Consider the following 22,755-nt stretch of genomic DNA (forward strand, 5'->3'; position numbering starts at 1 on the left):
ATATATGAATAAATAAACTAAAGCAACCCTGAAAGAACCTACAGCAAGGTAGTACCAGGAGAGAGAAAAAAACTTTGTCCTGGGGAGTTTTATCCAGCCATACTGGAACGTTTGATCTGAGGTAACAAATGAGATAATGTGTGAAAAAAGATCTCAAAGAATAAGCCCAAAGGTAGAAAAGGTTTATTACTGAAAAGGCATTTAAACATTCCCTTTGAACTGGTAAACAAGTCATCAAGTCAGAATTACATTCTCAGAAGGTAAAGTAGCTTGGTCGCTTCCAGCTATTTACACTGTCGCAGCTGTGCAGGCAGTCTTTCTCCAAGCATGACCGACCTATACGGCTTTGTGCTCGAGCTGAACATCATTTCACCATTTTACTCAATGAAAATCATACAAAAACGTGGGAATGCATTCCAGAGTTCATATACAACTGTCCATCGTTTTACTAGTCATGCAGGAAAGCCTTTGGGTCCTCAACACTCACAAACTTCTCTAACATGGAACTCCCTACGGATATGAATAATGCATCATCAATACTCATTATATAAGAGGAGCTTCAATAAATAAGGAATAAAACTGCTCAAACAATTGCGAAACAGCACAGTCAAAAGAAAGAATAATAATTGGCATCTCATAACCACTTTAGTTATTTTCTGTATTTACAGTGCAGAAGGTCGGTTAGATGTTTTTACATCACAATGGTGAAGCGGGAGGTTGAGAAAGTTATATTTAAAAAAAGGTTGTCATCGAGGAACATATGGTATGTAAGGTTCAGGGTTTGAAGAACAGCATGGTGCAGTATCGCATACAAAGTCATGTGGAACAGTTCCAGACACCCATGCAACAATCCAATCACTATCAAGTCTAGAACAGTCTCGGACCTGAAAGCAAGCCTGCCAGTAAAGCAGAAAAAACTTTATACAAAACTGATAGCTGGACCAAACGTATAAATGTTGAACTATTTTGCTGAATATTAAGAGGAACTCAGTTTCTTTTTGTATAGCTGGCTGATCCCGGCGCGTGTTAAAACTAAATGTACACATGATATTTTAATCCATTTTATTTCTTAACGTTCAACAATGTCTGATGTACATTAATGCTTCATTGGAAAGGAAGTTATATGTGCCTATTACTGAATAAGGTAAGGTGGGTGTCTCTGGCTCCGGAAGTTAATAACCTTTTATCTGCTATACAATGAGATTGTCATTTTTCAAAGAAGAAATAATACAATCCTCCTCTTGGAAAATGAAAGCTGAACTTATAAACGACACCTCCCACTCTTGCTTAATTCAGTACACGCACACGTTTTGCTGATCTTACTTGGTCTGGTATGACCTGTAGCCTTTTATGGTGGCTAATGGTTAGCAAACTTTAGATAGATATTCCTGTGTAACAGACATAAATCAGTCATTTTGCTAACTTTAAAACCCTTCTCTACTTATACACCGATTTAGCCAATGATTCGAAAAGAAGCGGTAGTCACCGTGACGACACCTATTGGTTTGTGGACTTTTGATGCCTCTAGTTTGGCATTTTGGCCGTCGCCATCTTGTTTTTTTTGGCTGTTGCCATCTTGGAGCAAATTACAACCAAACGCTGAACGAGACTTTTGGCGACCAAATTGTTACAATTAACTTTCATGACTGAAAAGACAATGTGAAAGGTTTAAAGTTCTAAGATGAAAAGAACATTGTGGTAGCCCCTTGTCAATCATAACGTAGCCACGCCCTAAAGCATTAATTCATCGTCTATTTTACTCTAAGTTAGACTATAATTTACAAAGAGAACATCATGCTGTATTGAAAAAAGACTTGAAAGTAGCGATTGAGACCATAAACTCAAAAGGAAATGTTACTGAGGTAATAAATCAAGTGAGAAGTAAGGGTCATTTTCTCATAGGCTTTAATACAATCGGACTTCTTTTGGCAACCAGTGGAGTTGCCCCCTTATGGGAAAATCGAAACATTACTTTTGACCTGTTTTTTCAGCAGCAGGTAGTTTTTACATGATCTCACACAGATTTTTTTTTTTGACCACAGCAAAAAATATTTAAAATAACAAACTGCACTGGCCACTGCTTCATCCTACTGTAATAACAAACAAAGAGAAGAAAAGGAATGGCAAATATGCAAAAAATTTAAGATGCAATAATTAGTTCTGCAGCAGAGAAATTATCATTTTGGTGGGATCAAAAAATGCCCTTATGGATACAACTTACTGCTGAATAATAGGTTAAGAAAAATAACCTGTATGCTTTTTCCCATAGAGTTCACAGAGTGACATCCGGGGGGCTGAGGTCACAAGTAGGGTTAGGTTTTAGCATGTCACCAATACATATTATAATGGTTTTATTGTTAAAAGTAAAAGAGAGGTTGACACAGAGTACTTCGCAATTACTTAATTGTTTCCTGCTTGTGGTCCCATTCTACTAGCTCTCAGTCAGGTCACCTAATGATGTCTTTAAAACAACTGGCTCAAGAGAATCCTGGGAAATGAGGGGAAATTGCTATTATCCTCTAATGGCCACAGTGGATGCTGTTCAGCAAAAAGTCTGTTTAAAGGAAGGGTTTTATTCTCCTTTGATGGTCTAAATGCTGTTTCAAGAGTTTCTATCAGATGGGAATTAAAGTCCGTTGAAAACACTGAATGTTTAAAGTTGATAAGGTTTAAAAACGGGCAAACTTAAAAGAATATATGCAAAGAATAAGACAATTATATCGATATAGGTTTTATCTATGTGTTGATTACAGAGACAGGTCAAGGATGCTTTTAGTTTTTTCCAGAATGTTGAACTTCTCCTTTAAATATTAACACTAAATCCCAGTTCCCACATTACAAACCTGGTAGGAAATGAGGTAACGCTGCTTTTTGGGGGTGAATGTTCCCTACACAGCATTCTCTTTCAAGGTGACTCTCTATGAAGTTAAACCAATTGAATTACAGTACATAATAAAACAAAGTGTGGGTTTTCTCTCCTGGTCCGTGGAATTCAGTTGTGTCCTGCAGGCATATCCTCTGCTCTTCAGTTCCTGTGTGCTTCTGCAAAACAAGTCCAACAGGTTTGGCAAAAAAAAAGATCTTGGGTGAACAAACAGCACACTGGTGGTTCTGCTACACAGCCTAGCCAGCAGCTAGGGGTAGCACTCACGAGGTCATGTTATCATTGATAGGATTAGAAAAAAAATCATCCTTCGGCTACATAGAAATATGTTTTATTGTCGTCAAATCAAAACAGACTGAAAGAGAATAATCAATCATAATGAGTGCTGCTTTAAAACTGCACTAATCATCAATTTTCATACCAACAATGGATCAAATGACTATGTGTAATGTGCAACGGTTCATAGTGAGGAGAATAATCACCGACCAGCTCCTTGGGAGTGTTTAAGCATCTTTGAGCTCATTGTTTTGGTTTTTACGAGCCTCAACTTGACTGTTTTGGCTCTGTGTCTGCTGGAGGTGTACACTGTTTCCTGACATATTCAGTACAGCCCTAACTTCTTCTTCTTCAAAAGTTATTCAGTCGGAATACTGTACCTGCCAAGGCCCCGCTGTGCTGCTGGAGCTGGCTGGTGAAGAAGCGTTCCCGCTGGGACACTTGCTCGTCCCAGGCCTCCAGTATTTTCCGTTGCTCCCCGGGATCCAGGGTCAGGGTGTCCGGGTGGGCCTCGTCGATGTGTGCTACCACTCCCTCCAGGCTGTGGGAGTACTGTAACTCCCCGCACACCATGCACACCAGCAGCTGGTTGAGCGGATCGTAGTCCATGAGGTAGCGGCTCCTCCACACGCCGTCTGAGACGGGATCTTCCTCGTCGTCGTTGTTGTTCCCATAGTCAACGGACAGAAGTTCGGACTCATCTGAAGAGACGGTTGAAAGGGAAAACGTTTTGGGACAAATTCTCCATTCTAATGTGGAAGAAGTCCTCAGCTTAAGTAGAAGTAGAAATACCACACTTTGAAAATACTCATTTCAATTCCTGAATTCAGTATTTGACTTTAGTGAAAGCACATTAGTATTATCAGCTAAATGTACTTCAACTATCAAAAGAAAAAGTACTCATAACGCAGAATGGCTTCTTATATTATTATTGAATTTTAAGCTATTCTGGTTTTATCACTAATGTAAGATAATTGTAATGTTGTACTTTGTCAATGTAGAGCTGATTTTAGATCCTTTGATTATTACTGGTAGACGTGGACAGTGCTGTACTTAAGTACAATTTTTACATACTTATTTCCATTTCCTGCTACTTTATACTTCTACTGCATTACAATTCAGAGGCAAATAATGTACTTTTTACGCCACAAGATTTATTTGACAGCTTTAGCTACTTTGAAGATTCAGATTAATATTACAAAATATAATCAAGAAATTATTAATCATTTGTTAATATACATTAAGATAAAATACTATTGATTCCTTGGTAAAATTCACAAGCTACCCAGCGTTATATACTGTATATAGTAAAACAATTATATAATATATATTATTCTGAAATGGCCCATTTTACTTTTACTTAAGTGAAAGATCTGAGTACTTTGTCCACCCCTGACTACTGAGTAGATTAGTAGAATACTACTGATCATATTATATAAAATGATTATGTGTTTTTTTTATGAAAATAGTCAAATAAATATATTGAAGTAAAAAGTAGAATGTTAGTAGAGTAGAAGTATAAAGTAGTAGAAGATGGAAATACTCAAGTAAAGTATGACAAAATTGTACTTAAGTACAGTACTTGAGTAAATGTACGTTGTTACATTGCACTTGGTTTAAAGTGACAGATGATACCTTCTACTGGTGCTGTGTAACTCGAGAATTGAAAGCATCCCAGGTCTGTGTCCTCTGAAGTGCTGTAGAACAGAGAATCATTTTATAACAATTATTATTATCCCACATTGAGCTGGAAGCAAAACTCATTTGATGTCAGTAATACAAATGTCCCACCTCATTAGATGTTCTGACTCCTCAGAGGAGCTCACCCACTGACCAGAATCCTACAGGGATTAGTAAGAGAGGAAAAAAAATTGTAATGAACAAATTTATGAGTCCATCATGCTTGAATCAAAAAGTACATCATTTGTGAACGGACATGTGAACTCGTAGTATCGTATAATTATCTTTTCAGTAAGAATGTAACAAAAGGGGTATTTTTATTATGGCTCATCTGTGTTCTTCACCATTAAAAAAACCAAGATCATTTAAGTTTTTGTATACATCTGTGCAGCTCTAACCTGCGTTTGAAGGTCCTCGGCAGGCAGGATGGGCCTCAAGTGGTTGGAGGCTCTCCTTGGGGTGATTCCCTTGTCCTGAATGGCCTTCCTGGCTCTCTGCTCCTTCTTTTTTATCCTCCAGTACTCCCGCTTCCTCCTCAGAAAGTCCTCCTGAGACTCCCCTGGGATGGGCTTTGGTGGAGCCATGGTGCTTGCCGGTGCCAGCTTGGTGGAAGTTTGTATCATATGTGTGGAGCTCGGAAGTTGAGCGCAAGGGATTTTTATTGGACTGAGGGTGGTATTTGGAGTTTGAGGGGGTTCAATAGGATGCAAGTTGATGCTGGACAGTGGGTTGTCTGGGGGCTTCAGAGTAGGGAGGGAGGGGACCGAGTCTACACCCGTACTTCTAGACATCCACTTTTTTGAAACTGGCATGGCTTGTTGCTGATTCTTGTGAGATCCTTGATGGTTGGACACGATCAGTGAAGGCCCAACATTCGTGTGGTCACTTCTGGGCGAACAGGAGATACTAGTGACGGGTAATTTGACCTGGATTATGTCCGGCGAATGTTCGGCATCACATGTTGTAGGGCTAACGACCAGGACAGTGGGGATACTGGTCACTGCAGTCAGAGAAGCAATGGATGGCTTGGGCTGGAGGGCTCGTTTTGCTGGAGTATTTACACCCTTAACAGTGTTAATAATAACTTGACCTGGAGCCTGAAAGACAACAATACGACATGAACATTATCTTCACAGGTTACCACAATTAAATACAGCAACCAGACAATACACTTTTTCAAACATGCAGAGATGTGCATGTCCTAAGCTTTAAGTTGGCCCCTCTCAGTCCCACTCTCTATTTTTGCTGTTTAAAATGTCAAATGCCAGACAGAGGTTTGCAGTGTAATGACTCAGAGTGTAATAGCCCTGCCTGCAAACCTTGAACTTTGTATGCTTATGAAAAAGTCTCATGGCATAGGAACTGAAATCTTTAGCTTCCTATGGGTGCTATAAATTCAGTATAACCAGGGTTAATCATCTATCGGCGGTTAAAAGCTGATCTTTGGTGGTTTAGTGAAGGGTCACCCACCACTGTGGCCACAAACATTTTAAGACAATGACATTAAGATGCCTCGGTACATAGAGTGTATGGAGCCTCGAAGGGTACATATCAAAAATATGTTCCCCCCGTAAGTTATCTTACCTTTTAGTGAACACCAAACCCAAAATTGCAGCTAGCTGCTATTCCAAAAAATGTACACCGCTAAAACATGTTCCTGGGTTTCTTAGTCCATTGCCTGACTTAAATAGGTAAAAGCTACTGTACTGGCCAGCAAAGTTTGAATACATTGTTTCTCTAACAAAGGCTAATTAACACACTGTTAGCCTTCAACAACTACATATCCAATGATACTTAGCCTTTAGCCCATTGTGAAAGTATAATATGTTTTGCTGCTGTCAAATGGAACTTGTGAGGTTGTATTAGCAAGCACACAATAGGTTTGGTGTTTAAGTGATTTAAGGATTAAGATCACGGATGCTAGGTGACAAGAAAAACGGACATTGCCGTGTTTACTTTTTACAAAAACATAATGATTTTGTGTTGTCAACATTTCAGTGTCATGCTAGGGAAATGAAAAGAGTAGACAACAAAAGTGATTATTAAAAACCTCAGTGTCATGTTTGGGCTTTTGAGAAAGAGAGGTGAAACAAATTCACGTGCTAATGTAACGGAATCTAGCTAGCAAAGGGAGCACGACTTTAGCTCTGTAGTGTTCTTCTAAACTTGGCCCCCCCCTGACTCCTTTACACTGTCTCACTCTAAGACCCAAACAAATCAGTGTTACACTGCAACACACTGAATCAGCATCTACATTGTACAAAATGAACATTATTCCCATGTGTCCCATCACCTGTATGTTTTTAAGCCGACTGCTGCATTCTCCCTGTCTTTCTTTTGTCCTGGCCCTTAACCTGGCCCTTTGCTGCCTCTTCATCAGCTTCCAGTACTCCCTCTTCCTCTGCAGGCTCATCATACCGCTGTACTCGGTCACCACGCTAAAATATCCTGGTGCTGATGGCGGGTTTTGGCATTGTTCTTGTGCCTGACAAAGTTGTTCACAGTGTTGTTGCTGTGGTTGTAGTTGATCCATGGGTAGATGATGTAGCTTTGGCGGTTCTGAGGAACAGCAGCTTTCGTGGTCTCCTTTTTTGGTGTGAAGCCTTGGTGTTCTTTGTGGTGAAGATGGGCCATCAGAGGCTTCCATGGAGGGGTTTACAATGAAGTTTGAAGGCGTTTGGGATGAGTGCTCACAGGTGGGATGCAGGACTACCTCATTGGAGGTTGGAAGAGGTGGAAGTGTCTCGCTACTTTGTGATGAGTCTTTGAGATGAGGGCTTGGAGAACTCGCTTGTACCAAGGCATCGGTATCTGGCTGGCAGCTTTTTATCTCCAATTTCAAGTCAGCAGCAATAGGAGCCACCTCATTCTGAGGTAAATTTGCCTTCATCTCTTGCTCTGACGTCTCTGCTGTTGACTCTATTTTAATGTGTGTCACTGTGCTAAGTGATTCTTCCAGGAGTTTCTTCATGGAGGCCACAGCTAACAGAGTAGTAGCTTGGCTGTCTGCATTCAGAGCTAGGTCAGGCTCTGGCTGAGGCGCTGTAGGTGGTGATGGGGAGGTTGGGGGGTTGATATCTGGACAGATGGCTTGTTCTGGTTGAGAATTTAGGTCAACTGCTGGCACAGACTCACTCTCTTGTTTTATCTCATTTGCATGTGGCGTAACAGGCGCACTGTTGTTGGGGAGAGATTGTGCATTTCCTGTATACTTAATAAGACTTCTGCCTAGTGGTCCAGTGTTTAGAGCTACTTGCTTCTGGGCCTTCCTCCGCTGTAAGGTCGCATTGGCCCTCGCATGTAAGACACCCTGCTTCAACCGAGCAGCACGAGCTGCCCGCTGCTCTCGTTTTTTTAACCTCCAGTACTCCCTCTTTTTTGCCATCCTCTCCTCCTCCGTCAACCCTGGATCCAGAGAGAGCGCCGATAGTGAAAGCGCACTATTTGAAACGGTCATTTTCATGACACAGCCACCGAGGTCGGTCCTTGCTGTCGATACTCCAGAAACAGAAATTTGAGGGGTTTCAGGATGAGTGAGTGTGAGCTGACTAACAGTTTGGATTGCTAACTTGTGTGAATTAGGAACAGCTGTGCTTTCAAATTGAGTTCTTGGTCTGATTGACAGTAGTCTTGGAGGCTTGTTGACCGACTGTCCGGCAAGAGGAAAAGAGACTTTCACCTGAGCTGGGCGAAGTAGAGGGGGGAACTGGTTTACACGGATGGGTGTAATACCTCTCCGTTTAGTATTAGGTTGATGCTGAGGTTTTGTGATATCATTACAAACTGCATGACCATCTTCTTCACTTTTGGGTGCTGCTGTGTTGTGGTCCATAGGAACCTGGGGAATGTTAATGGTCACTGTCCCGTCCTCTTTGATGAACCCTCCAATGGTCTCAGAGGCATGGGTAAGGGTGCTTCCAGCCAATTGGGCCATTACTCTGGCCCTCCTCATCTCCTCTAGGATGTTCTGGTAACGTTTCACTCGACGCATCAGAGAGTCCTTCTCCTTCAAACGAACCTTCACTTCCATTGACAGCTTAGCTCGCTGTTCGCGCTTCTTTAGCCGCCAGTACTGTCGTCGCTTGGCTATTATCTGCTCAGGTGTGTCGTTAGGGTTGATTTGGGGGAGATTTCTGATTCCAAAGACCGAAGCCAGAAACGGGGATTTACATCTTATGTTTCTTTGAATCATGAAATTCTTCTGGGCTTCGATGAACCTCTGTCTAGGTGTTTTACATCGTGAGATCCCTCGGGAAACATGAGAAAGATGTACATAACTTGGAAGCTTTCTCTTTGACTCCCCTGGCTTTCTCACAGAAATAACATCACATGTGATGGCTGTCTGTGCTGTCCTATTCTCATGTGGATTTTGTACTTTTATTCTACCTGCTTGTATTGTAGCTAATCTTGCTGCTCCACTTTGCGGCTTATAATTTTCCCTTTTGACAGATGTAAATGAAGTTCTGACCCGAGAATGACACTGCTTCTGGCCAGCTGCTCTCAAAAACGACTGAGATGGAAGATGCTGAAGAATTGTGCTGCCCACGAGTCCCGTTTTTTGTGCCGTTTGCCTCTGTAACGTCATCTCAGCGCTCTGCGTCCTTTCTCTAGCTATAGCTGTCTGAGCTGCCATCTTTGCCCTCTGCTCTCGCTTCTTGATCCGCCATTGCTCTCTGCGCTTGGCTGCTCTCTCCTCCTCCGGCTCCAGGGAAGACTGTGAGTTGGTAACACCTTTAGCCCTATGCATGGTGACCAAGGCACTCTTCGTTCCACTTTGAGGTGTTATGTTCAATGTTTTACCCTCTGTTTTAATAGAAACTGGGACACATGGAGAAGTGTGACCTGTTGTCACGTTGGTGGGTAAGAGTTTGGGCTGAATGCGTAATGCAAGTTGTGCCTTATGCTGCACTTTGGGGACTGATGCGCCCTGCATAGACACACATGGCTGAGGAGTTGTTTTAGCGCAGCTGCCATTGGTAGTTCTGATTACCCTGACTGGAGGCACTGAGGAATGGTTGTTCAGCTGGGTTCCAGTGTGTGAGGTAACGGCTCTGCTCACAGGACCCCTTGCTGTTAGGCATTTCTCTGTTGCTGTGTTGTGCCTATCAGCTTTTGCTGACGTGGAACATGATGCTGGCAATTGAGGCAAGACCTTGTTGAGTTCCATTGTATGGAGCCACTTCTCCTTTTGGTTGTCAGTGGCCTCAACTGAGCTGTTCCCCACTCCATTTCCACCATTTGGTGCAGAAGAGACATCAACTGTTTTGTTTGAGTCATCATTACTCTGCAAAGGAGAAGAGAAAGCAGCATAAGAGCTCGATAAAGTGGAATTCATCACTGCAGGGGCATGCAGATGTAGGGGCTTTCCCCCTTGACTGTGGTGTGTTGATTTTCTTCTGCACTCTGTCAGTTTGGCCCTCTGCTCTCGTTTCTTGGTTCTCCAATATTGTCTCTTTTGGGTGAGGGTGGCATCATCATATTCTGAGGCAGGTCGGTAGCGGTGGGACATTGGACCACCTTTATCTTTTGCAGTTGGCATCGCAATCTTGGACAGCCATCCAGTTCTCATCCAACAGTACTGATTGGCTCTTCCCTCGTCACGTTGATTCAATTCATCCCCTCAGGCCTCACTGACATTAACGTACATGGTGTCCTCCTATATGACGCTGCACTTGGTGTTTTGCTCGGCTGAGCAGCTGCCAAATATCTCAGGCATCACATCGATATATGCAGGTGACCTGAGGAACAGAAAACAAGGCTTAGTTGCATGTTACTTTGTTATAGACCTGGTAGCCAACAGTGGAGTGAGCTGAGGAAATCTATCAAACAGTCATTGTATAATTTCCTTTAAAAAGGAGATCCAAGCCTTCTGATAAAAATGATCACATGTTCTGAGGTCAAAGTGAAGCAATGACTTCTGAGATATTATACCTTCAGTGGTCCCTTTATTAGGTACACCTGTGCAATCAAATCAATCCAATAGCTCAGCAATAAATGCTATCCTTGCTCAGATTATAATGCTTAGGTTTTTGTTGTCAAAGAGGTATTAATTCAACTATATAAGCTTTGTAAATATACAATATGTGGCAGAGCTGCATTAGATATCTTGTCAATGAACAGCTATTGAGACACATCATAAAACCATTAGTATTTTCCACTACAAAAAAGCACACATGAATTTTTCACATGTAATATTTACAATATTGAGGCACGAGTGATTTTCAAATATATGAAATTTAAAATGTAGGGCGTCTCATGTAAAAACATCAATCTAACAAGTAATGTCAAATGTGAATAATAATTAGATTTCAGATGTGATAAAAAATAATAAGCACATTTCACGTTTTATCACGTGAAACAGCTCTTCACATCTGATATTTCACATCATAAAGCTACACGATTTTCACTAAGTAAGCATAGCATATGAAAACACCAATTTACGATTTTATATTACACGTGAATCACATTACAGATGTGATAAATTTCATACATTTCAGCGTATGTGGTTTATCACGTGAAACGTTTTATATGACATGGATTCGCATTTGGTTTAGGACATTTCACGTGTGAAAACATTGATTTCACGTGCTTACTTTTTAGCCTTACTGTTTATTCTTCTTTACTCTTTCTTTACCAAATAACATATCACGTTAGGATTCGTGCAAGTGTTCCTATTTCCAGTGATACTTGGATAGATTACATGCAAATCAAAAGACAATGCATATGTAGGCTACTAAGACGCCCATAACCTCTCTCACACCACGATTTCCACGTGAGACAGGGTACATAATATAGTTGGCTAAATGTTTAAATATAGCATTTAGAATTATGAATATAATACGTTTCCATCCGATACCATCTTTGGTGATATAAACACGTCGCGTACATGTAGCCTATGTAAAAATGTGTAAGCTACAGGAACCAGGAAGGAAGCAGAGTGACACTGTTCCTTTAAACCTGTCCCTTTCTATCACAAATTATATCTGTCGAGAGCCATTTTTATTCTTTATTATGTGTCAATTTGATTACAAACGCAGCGAAGCGACCCAAATGAAGCTTAATTAACAATACAAACAGAAACGCAGTAAAAAATTGCCACGTTAGGGCGTAAATCTCGCTTTAAACCGCTGTCTCTCTCTCAGAGGCACAATGGACAAGATCTTTCTCCTCTTGTCCACACGGACGGGCGCCTGAGACCGCTGCCTGTCTAAAATGAGCGAGAAAACCCACACATTACGGTCGTAAAGCAGGACGCTTAGAAACATGTGGAAGAAAAACATGCATACCCTTTACCTTTTAGTTACACTTAACTTTCCGGGACAGTTTTTGTGAACGTTTTTGGACAGATATGTTGCCAGGACACTGCAGCTACTTTCCGCCAGCCAACCGTGCTCTGAGGCTGCCTTGACAACGCTGAAAAGTACCAGGATGTAGGACCTGGATGCTTGCTCTGCATGTGTGTTTGTGTGTGCGTTCACTATATGGCGTGGACACACAGAGACAGTACAGTACAACGCCTCCCTGCTTTCCAAACACTGAGTGGAGCATATGAAAAATAAATCCACAAAATTGCGGCTATAGGCTAATACGTCCATTAGTAACAAGGCCTAACCTTACTTTGTAATTTTACGATTTAGTGAAAACTGAATTTTGGACAGGACATAAATTCAATAACCAATCAAAAGAACATTCAGTCAATGCACAGATATTACATAAAGCAGTAACATATAACCTTTTTCAACTAGGAGTAGCTGGACAAAGGTCCATTGATTTATTGTCTTTTTCTACAGATGACCTCAATTGTGCAGAACCATCAGAGATAGGGTTGCAGTGCGATTAATAAAAGTACACACGTTTGTAAAAAGAAATCTCTTCATACATTTATTTCAAATGTCCAACTATACAAATGTAACTGTACAAATATTTTAAAATCAGTATAACTTGAAAAACTAAAAATAATATCAAATAGGAGGATGTATAATTAGATATGTTATTAGATATAGTTCAACAAAGGTATTGACTGGGCAAAGGTGTATGAAGCATATCAACATAAATCTTTATCTATAGAGGGGCTGGTCTTTACAGGGGGGCCAACACCAAACACTATACACGATATATAAAACTATAATCTTAATTTAATCATAATAAATTGCCAACAAATAACACTAGATGAGAGAATACATGATTAGAGATTAAACGCAAGATTGAAGCAAAAGTGCTTATGCAGGCGTATTTGGTGGTTTTCTTTGTCTTCTGTGATAACAAACTGAATATTTGGTGGGTTTTGTCCAGACAAAACAAGTAATTTGAATATGTCAATTGGCTCTTGACCAAACAATGAATTGATAATTCAAAGAAAATACTGGGTAGAATCAGTACTACTGGGTAGATTGAAGAAAACTGTTAGTTGCAGCCGTATAATAAAGCAGGTTATTATCTGGTAGACCCACAGCGTAGCTTAAAAACACTGAACACAGGATTTTATTAATACAATTGTAGCCTATACATACGGGATCCCTAACACAAAATATTATGAGCTGAATCTGAGCTCATCATGGGGCCCTGATTTCCAATGGACCCGCCTCATGTTTAACCGATTCTTTGCCGAACCAAACCGCCTCTATCATCGCATGATTTTGTGAGAACAACCGCATTAGTATTAGCAGCTTATCAGTATTAGCGCCTGCTGCTACGTTTGCTCCCCCCCCCCCCCCCCCCCGGGGTGGGTGTGCATTGTCGACGCTGCTACTGTCTCTTTAAATTTACCCAGGAGCCCCTTAAGGAGCCCCAGGGGCCCCTAGTCCGGCTCCCCACCCTGAAGACAAGCAAGAGCCTTAAAATACATTACTAGAGGCCTGCGCCGAGGCGCTACCACACAGCGCAGGACGGAGGAACGGGCTTTATTCGCCAGCGGAATACATGATTGTGTGATTATATGAAAAGTTAACTTGGCTCCCGTGCGGGGCGCGTGGGGGGACATCGTAGAGCACGGGCTCCTCAGCGATGGGCTCGTTGTAGAGCGCCTGCCAGATGCGTTTCGAACGGTGCCGAGCGGTTTAAACATGTCACTGTTGTAACATGTTGTTGTTAGTGTGACATGTCCCGCTTCAGCGCTACGATACATTGAAGGAAGGAGGAACACTAGCCACTATTAAAACAGCGGCCAGGCCAGTGATGGAAGAGAAAGAAACGGGGGAAAGCGAGCCTGTGGACCTCCGGTGTGCCGAGCAGGCTGAGCTGCTCTCATTAATAATAAGCGGAGAGGAGGAAGCGACGCAAGAGGAGAGTGACTTGGGAGGTAAAGAAAATAACTAGTGTAATTATTCTTGGTGTTTCTCACCGCAAAGTAGGACTGCGTGGCTGTCAGAGCCACGGCCATTGTCAGACAGCCAGTTAATCCGTGTAGGGACAATGCCATGGAGCAGCATGGCCCCTCCGTCTCTGTGGCTCCTATAAACAAAGGCTCAACAGCACGCAGGCAGGCGGACCGAGACACACAGCTGCCACCTAGTGGACAGCGGCGGCACCGGCCGCCTCATACCAATGAATAAACAATAATAATATGGGTTATTTGAATAAATAGCTCATATAAGATAATATGTAACATCCTTTATGCAGGACGTAAAACACTCAAACGAATTAAATGGTATACAAACAAGGTCATCATGAGCCAAACAATGACAGAATATTACATTTTGATATAATCTTTAATCTATTTTTATAACATGTTACTTTCTTTGATCCTGATAATGCAATTCAAGTCAAGTTCACATAAGTACCAGTTATGTGTATATGTCTTTATAGGAGCCAATATATTTTTAAAATAATTTTGAACAAGATATGAACTGAGAGGCACCGTTAACAATGCACAGCACAAACTATGTAGTTTCTAAATAACTCTAAAATAAATCTTTGGCATCCCTGTTCTGCAATTTCTTGTCACCTTTTCGACCTACAGGCAGCAGATGTAGTTACTAGTATACCTGTGATATGATAATGTTTGACAATTTATTGTTTGTGCTCTAATACAGTAGTTGTAAAAAGTGGTAATATACTGTACGTACTGGCAGCTCGTTAAGTTTAAGTCATTAAACATTGTAACAAAACATTTAATAAAAATAATTTCAGTTTATGAGCATTTGTAAACATAGCTAAGAAGTGATGTTATCTTACACTTAGCATAATGATCCCAATCAGATCCACGCAGAGAGGTTTCCAGATTTGTCAGAAGAGAATAAGTAGAATTTCTCGTCCCTGCTAATATGATATTTACATATGCCATAAACATATCTAAATATCACATCTCTCTTATTTCTGTCAGAAGAGGACGGTCTTGCCAATGGCCACGGTGAGGAGGAATCAGAGGCTGGCATGGTCACACCTGTCAGGTCTCCAGGCACCAGCTACTGGAGCATCACAGAGGGACCAGACCAGCCGCTTCTCCTCTCCCCAGCCCCTGGGCCCACCGGACGCAAACCCAGGGTCCAGAGGGCTTCACGTCCAGGCCTGAGTCGGATCCCAGGGCGCGACCACCGCCGCTACTACCACGAGTACTGGCGCAGCGAGTACCTGATGGACTTTGACCCCCAGCGGCACGGGATGATCTGCATGGTGTGCGGCAGTTCGCTGGCCACCCTGAAGCTCAGCACCATCAAGAGGCACATCCGACAGAAGCACCCTGACTCTCTGCTGTGGAGCACCGCCGACAAGGAAGTCATCCGCTCGGGGTGGGAGAGTCATCTGAGCCTGGGGGGAGGTCAGAGGTCATACAGCTCTACTGCTGGACCTTCACCTCAGGATGAAGAGGAGCAGCTGGACTCAGACCAACATGCTGCCGGTGGGTAGGACTCTTGGCAAGGAGTTTTCTAAATCTCACACTTGGTGGCAGTATGAGTTTACGTCTTGGCATGGTGGTGTGCAAGAGAGAGAGGATGATGTAATGATTCAGTAATGATGTGTTGAGCCTGGAGAGGGGAGGGCTGTCTGGACATGACTGTTCTGAGGAAGGCTATCGTATATATTTCAGATGACGAAGAAAGAAAAAAAACTATGGCCATATAGGTTATTATAAGCTTTTTCAAATTTGAACTGTACCTCTTTTCACATATAAGGCAAATGCTATAGCTTAAATTACAAAGATAAAAATAAAGATAAATAGATTTCCAACTAGGCAGTCAAGAATAATGCTGCTTTGATGTTAGAAATTTAAACCCAGGAGACAAATGCAGATAATTATGTAGGAAAGAGTTTTGTATGTACTGACTAACCTGTCATTAACCAAAGGTAGAGTTCACCCAAAACTGAGCATTTGGGGAAGTCTGTGTGCACATAATGAAGCAGGGTGGTAACCATCTGTATATATACAGATGTCTAGAGTCCGAGTAAAAATAAAGTAAAAATGTCTAAATATACATATTGTATCTGTTCAGTTGGCTGGCTGTCATTCAGGTTTTAACAACGACATACAACGTGTTATTCAGTTAGCTTTAGAAGTGTTGGTAGATGTATTTTTGAACAGAGCCAGGCTACCTGCTTCCAGTCTTTATGCTACAGCACCTTTCTTAGGCTCTAAGGATACAAACAGTGTGTTTTGGTGAGTAACACTGAATGTAAACGGAGGAGGTGGGGGCTTCAGGTCGTCACAACAAGTCACAGTCTGTCTCCGTATGTATTTGAGACACTAGAGTAGTGTCTCGAACCCACAGTGACTTCATTTTTAGCTACGAGGCTTTCGAGACCAACACATAGTGGCTTCCTGCTTGTGAAGGCCTTGGTTATGCTGGCTCCAGTAACACGTGTTGTTTTTTTAAAAGTAGTTCCCTTTTTCTGTTTTTTTTGCATGTTCACTGTGGATTTGCATGCTTCCCTCTCACCCCACCCCAAAGTGCATTACTGTGCATCCATACATCATCCTACATGAAAAATATAAATAAATAGGGGGTTTAGGGGACTCACTAAACAATTGTTTGTAATGCAGTCATGTACGTGTGCTCTCTTTATTTTTAAGTAGTCTTAAAGCTGAACAGCTGCCACTTTGGCCTCGAGCAGAAATTGCAAAATAGCAAAGAAAATGCTAAATCGTAGTGTAGGAAGAAACATTAAGTCAGTGAACTACAGTTCTTAAAAATATACCTGTAAACGTTTGCTAATATTAGCTAACATTAGCCACAATAATCTTCAAGTGTACTGAGTGTACTGAAATGAGCAAGTGTCCATTTAATTGCTTAAACTTGTCGTTTGTAAGAGAAGTAGTGAGGGAGTGTGCTCTCGCTCCTCTTTTACAGGTTACATTATGTCCCCACCAACTGTGCAGATTCAGCTCCATCAAAAACCTATTTATATTGGGGAAGACTTGGAAAATGTAGTTTTGTGTACTGAAATGTATGAATTCTATACATTATTGTTACATTTAAATGAGTTATAATAACTTTAGAATTCCCTCTTTTATTGAAGATCATTTCCTACTTTGAAGAATTTCATTAATTCCCACATTGTGAGATCAATGCCCCTGTTGTCTTGTTTTGACATATATCGTGTCCAAGCTCACAAAGGACTTTATGGAATTAATATGATTCTTTTACACACACACATATTTTAAAGCCCCTGTAAGTAGAATTGAACATTTTCAATTTGGCACAACCTCAGTGTAAGTAACAACAACAGCAATAATACCCAAGAACAAGCTTTTTAAATTGCTTTTGTTTTATATTTTCTAAATGCAGCAGAACCCCTGGAGCCTGTGACCCCCCAGGAGCAGCCTCAACAACCCCCTAGTGTGTCTCCCCGCTCTGAAGAAGGGGAAGCCCCCCAGCCCCAAAAGGAGGAGCAGGACCTCGCCGGGCCGTCAGCCCAGACCCTGGAACGCTACCTGAACGACTCGCTGCACGCCTGGTTCCGCCAGGAGTTCCTGATGGAGTACGAGGCGGAGGCCGGCCGGCTGCTGTGCATGGTGTGTGGAGGAGAACTGCCCTCGCTGCACCTGGACCACATCAAGAGCCACGTGCTGGACACCCACCCTAACTCCTTGGTGTTCAGCTCCGAGGAGAAGCACTGCATCCTGCAGGCCTGGGCTCAGACTCACGGTAAGAAGACAACATGCGCCACAAAAACAAAAACGTGCCATTTGCATTTAACACTTAGTAGATCGAATCTAAAAGCACTGGATAGCAGTATGTGATCGTTGGGGGACCTGTAGGAGTAAGTAAAGTACAGTTTGATATACTCGTCTTATCAGTCTGAAATGTGTGGACGTCAGAAGCACAAATCGATGTGACCATCGACCCTTTTCTTTATCACTAATCTGGATCAGCGTTGCTATGGTAACAGGGTGAGCCAAGCAGCCCGGGCATCCCGTCGCCCTCTTGAATCTTCCAACGCTGCCTCCGCCAGACCAAAGTCCATGTCTGTTGATTTTAGGAGTTGCTCATTGTGCTGCATCAGCATCCGACGATATCTACAATAATGATTGTTTGGTTTTGACATTCAACAACATGGACCCCCCAGGCACATGTTGGGTTTAATCAGATTGAGATAGGAATGTTGTTGTTGGTACTTATATTTAACTTCTAGCTAATAAGTTTTCCCTTTTAGTTAACAAAGATCCTCACCATGGAGAAACTGGATTGGGAGTGTATTGCCTGTTAGGAATGAATGACTCTTTATTATTTATTATTATTTATTATAATATATTATCATTTTGTCAGTGGCATTAAAAGGACAATTTTATTGCAATTAATTCTGGGACAATATATCGTCCGATAAAAGACATACCTAATGCCAAAGAAGTAATCTTTGTATACATTTGAATCTTTTATATGTATGATTCTCTGCATTATAACAGAAGAGTCAGAAAACTCAATCAAATCAGAGCCCAACACCAAAGAAGGCGGGGTGGACCTCTTTGCTCAGGAAATGGAGGCCATCCAGCTCAACACTGACTTGTACCCAGAAGGTGATGGCACTTTAACTCAGGACACTTGTCTTATCGGTGAGGACGGAGGTGTTGGAGCTCCGCAGCAGGGACCCCAGCCCCCCCGCCAGCCCAGGAAAAGGCGACTGCGCGTGGGCGACCCGTGGCGGCTCCGCCTCGACTACCTTGTGGCCTACGGGCCTCTGGGCCGGGGCACGTTCTGCATGGTGTGTTCTCAGGTGCTGCACGAAATCAAGGTCAGCAGCTTCCGCCGCCACATCCAGGAATGTCACCCCGAGACGACAACCCTGAGCCGGCATGAAAGGGAAGCCATGGCCGCTGCCTGGACCAAAGATTATTCGAGTGAAGGCACGCAAATTCAAGATGGTGAGATGCTTTTAGCCCCTATTACTAATACAAAACTGTAAAGTGTATATATCTTTATTCTTTTATTTTACAAGGAATATTCCCATCGAGATTCAGAATCTCTTTGAACTTTGGTCTACTTTCCACTTTCTGTACACGTGTTTCACATTAAAAGCTTGTATGTGGCAGTTTCTGTCAAAAGAAATAAAAATAACTGCATTCAAACAATATAAAGCTAATAGTCATAGTCAAGTGTGTTTATTGTAACTAGAGCAGCACCCTCCCTGCTGTTTTTGCAGAACTCAACCCAAGCGAAGCTGATGTCCTAAATACCGCAGGAGAGACGGATGAGGACACCTCCCCGGATGTCAGAACACACAGCAAAATGGTGAAGATGGAGGACGGCGTGAGCGGAGGGAAGGGTAAAGCGAGGGACGACGGCGCTGCGGCCACGCCCTCTCGTCACAGCCATTACCCAGGCAAGGATCAGAGGAGGAACTACCAGGTGCGCTGGCGGATGGAGTACCTGATGGACTACGACTGTCGCAGACACGGGCTCATCTGCATGGTGTGTGGAGCAACTCTGGCCACGCTGAAGGTCAGCACCATCAAGAGGCACGTCCAGCAGGTACACCCCCACTCTCTGTACTACAGCGCGGACGAGAAGCAGCAGGCCCTCCTGACCTACAACCAGACCGCCCTGCACTTCATCCACTCGGACGACTGCTTCTCCTCCCAGGACCACGGACCCACCGAGCTGGCTCCCACTCCAGCACACTTTGGCACTTAGAAAGGGCTTCCGTCCGTTGCTCCTCGCGTGGCCCCTGGTCAGAAAAAGCCTTCCACCTTCTTTCTTTAAAGGGAAAATCGAGTATTCGTCAAACAGGGTCTTGTTCTATTCCCGCCCCTTGTGCCCTCTGACTTTGTTCCGCATCTCTACATCGCAGGTGCCGAGTAAAGTGTTATCATGACTTCTGTCATAATGGACAAAAAAATAAGAGAATAAGGCCCAGGGTTGACAAATACTGGAATTTCTGAATCTGAGAGTGGACGTTAGGAACTGCCACAAAAGAAATGTCACAATCTAGAAATGTCATTGCATAAAAAATCAAAGTCCAGTCCAGCTCATGTTAACTGAGGACCTTGTGTGATTTAGCAAATGGATAATAATTATAATAATGCAATATTTATGACTTTTGTGCTCGTAGCTAGATGAACCCTCTAAATGTGTGCCCAAAAATGCTGTTAATACAGTTTAATAATTGTCCAAGCAGAGGAAGAAAACAGCACGGGCAGACAATGACACACTGATTGCCTATTTATAAAGGGATAAATCCATCAGACAGCCTCTGTGTTTGCTGAAATAAGGTCAGGGATTTGCACATGCAACTTTTACTTGACAGATTACAGACGGCAGATTTGGCATTTGATCAAGAAAACAATTCAGACCTCTGCAACTAGAGGTCACGAGGTCCTCAGGTGAGGGCCAGATCACACCGGGGCTGCGGTCGATTAGTGGAGAAAAGAAATGACATCCTCTTTTCCTTTTGTGGAAATTCATAAGGATTTAGGAAAAGACAACCGTGGCGCTGAGAGAATCCAACTGCACTTATGTGACAGTAAAAGTGTTGGAGCTATTGTGGCTGGCTAGCGTTAGCATGTTCATGGCCAGCTAGCGTGTTAGACATTAACTCACCCTGTACAGTAGCTCGCCCACTAGCCCTGCAAGTAGTCACCACTTCACCAATCAATCAATCCATAAGTAAATATGCATGGTGCTTTTGTGCAGAGTTAACTGTGGTGACATTTAACATTCAAATTTGTGCCATGAACCAATAGCAAAATGAATTTTGTTTTCATGCTTCCTGGTCTGACCAGCTAATAACGCTGGCTTTAGATGTTAATACTTCCCCGCATGAGTTACTGGACATTTATTTTTTTGAACTCCAAATTGGCATATTTGTAATCATGGTATGTTGCCGTCTCCCTATCATCTGTCAGGGCTTGTTTCTGGTCAGGGCCTTACGCTCTCAGGAAGTTAGAAACAGAGTCTTCGGTGAGGCCGAGGCAAATTAGTTTTACGATGATGTGTCTGAAGACGACACAGCACTTTGTCCCCAAAAATGTACTAAACCCCAGCTTTCCTTCTGTACAGCCAATTGAATGAGACTGTGTTTGATGTTATTGCTGAAGACAATGAATGCCAGCGTGCAGTCAGTGAGTTCAGATTTCTCTATTTAATTCCTTGTTTACAGTGGAGGAGAAGGACGCCGCTCCTCTCTCTCATCCATTATAATGAGATATGTTATCTCTCTCGTCAGTCTGCTTTGTGCTCCACCGGCCTGCATCCTTTCCATCATCTACAACTCATCTTAGCTAAAACTGCACAAAAAAAAAAGAATATGTAAATATATGAAAAAAAAATAGAATTATTTTTCCTTTATACAAGCACTTTTATGCACCCTGGTTTCTACAAAGCGTGTTTGTAATTATGTCCAGTTTTTCTACTTCTTTCAAGGGTTTCAACGATGATATTTGTTCTTTAACAGCTGGAGAGTTTGGACTTTTTGCTTTGAAATTTCTCCTCCAGCATTTGGTACTGCTTCATTTTCTTTTCTTCCATTCACATCACTCAAGAAGTTGAGGAATAACTTGCAGCTGTCACAGACAGAAAGGTTTGCCATGAAATGTCATATCTTCACCTGGAAAATGCAACTCAGGGATTCTGTTTTCATCGACAACCATTTCATCAGTTACCTTTTTAGGAGGCTGTTGACATCTGAAGATACTGGATACATGCGTCAGCTTTGGTTGTACAGCGGATGCTATGAATACAACAGAGTGTAAGGGCTACTGTTGAAGCAAACCAAAACAAATGAAATTTCTTTATATAAAAAAAAAAGAAAGAAATTTAGGATTCTGAAGAAAGAAAACCAGATCTAATATGAGAAAAAGGTTGTATTTTGAGAAAGTATAATATTATAAGAAAAGTTATGTAATGCCAGAAGAAATATTAGAATTTTGAGAAAATTCATATTATGATAACAAAGACATATTTGAAGAAATAGACAAATGCCATAATATTACGGAAAGAATGTCTTAATAATTTCAGGGAAAAATATAATTAGAAGATTATCATAATACAATAAAAAAAATAAGTACGACATATGTAATGGACCGTCAGGAAAACAAAAAAATATATACATTTTGTAATTTTATCGAAATAAATCTAAACTTTTCTCTAACAGTGCCCCTTTTACTCTGTTGTACATCGACAGAATTTGCTCAGTTGAAGCTTTTGATACAAAATGTAATAATGAAGGACGGGTGTGTCCGAGCAGACTCTCCCTGCTACATTTTGACTGCAGAGAAACGCGTGTCATATTTCCATTTCAATGCTCCACTTTGGCTAAGAATAGGCCCCCACATCACTCTGGAAGAGTTCTGATATAGCACTTAATTATTTAAAAATGAAGTTACAATGAAATGAATGATAGAACATGTGATGCATTTGCTTGTGTGTGTGTGTGTGTGTGTGTGTGTGTACGTGTGTGTGTGTTTATACTGTGTATGTGTATGATGGTGTGGAGAGAGATCCTCTTTGGCTCCTCATTTTTCTTCAATCTCACCTCGTCCGCTC

At 42.0% G+C, this 22,755-nt stretch overlaps 2 protein-coding genes across 4 annotated transcripts; one reads left to right on the plus strand and one right to left on the minus strand.

Moving 5' to 3' along the window:
* Positions 1 to 161: 161 nt before the first annotated feature.
* LOC115023502 (uncharacterized) lies at positions 162 to 14,305 on the minus strand. 3 transcript variants are annotated; one of them, XM_029454528.1, is made up of 7 exons: positions 14,181 to 14,305; positions 7,134 to 10,578; positions 5,239 to 5,937; positions 4,952 to 5,001; positions 4,796 to 4,857; positions 3,541 to 3,861; positions 162 to 3,042 (listed from the first exon to the last, which is right to left on the minus strand). In XM_029454528.1, exons 2-7 carry the CDS (start codon positions 10,407 to 10,409, stop codon positions 3,026 to 3,028), a joined length of 4,425 nt encoding a protein of 1,474 aa, XP_029310388.1. In that variant the 5' UTR covers positions 10,410 to 10,578; positions 14,181 to 14,305; the 3' UTR covers positions 162 to 3,025. The 3 variants fall into 3 exon arrangements, with proteins under 3 accessions (XP_029310388.1, XP_029310386.1, XP_029310389.1); XM_029454526.1 differs by lacking the exon at positions 14,181 to 14,305 and adding an exon at positions 12,134 to 12,279; XM_029454529.1 differs by lacking the exon at positions 14,181 to 14,305 and adding an exon at positions 11,434 to 11,567.
* zfta (zinc finger translocation associated) lies at positions 13,655 to 22,078 on the plus strand. The gene is made up of 5 exons (XM_029454530.1): positions 13,655 to 14,138; positions 15,162 to 15,677; positions 17,563 to 17,922; positions 18,681 to 19,136; positions 19,415 to 22,078. The coding sequence occupies exons 1-5, from the start codon at positions 14,015 to 14,017 to the stop codon at positions 19,903 to 19,905; spliced, it is 1,947 nt and encodes a 648-aa protein (XP_029310390.1). The 5' UTR covers positions 13,655 to 14,014; the 3' UTR covers positions 19,906 to 22,078.
* The last annotated feature ends 677 nt before the right edge of the window (positions 22,079 to 22,755 follow it).

The sequence above is a fragment of the Cottoperca gobio genome, chromosome 18 (genome assembly GCF_900634415.1).
Source record: "Cottoperca gobio chromosome 18, fCotGob3.1, whole genome shotgun sequence".
Classification (NCBI taxonomy): domain Eukaryota; kingdom Metazoa; phylum Chordata; class Actinopteri; order Perciformes; family Bovichtidae; genus Cottoperca; species Cottoperca gobio.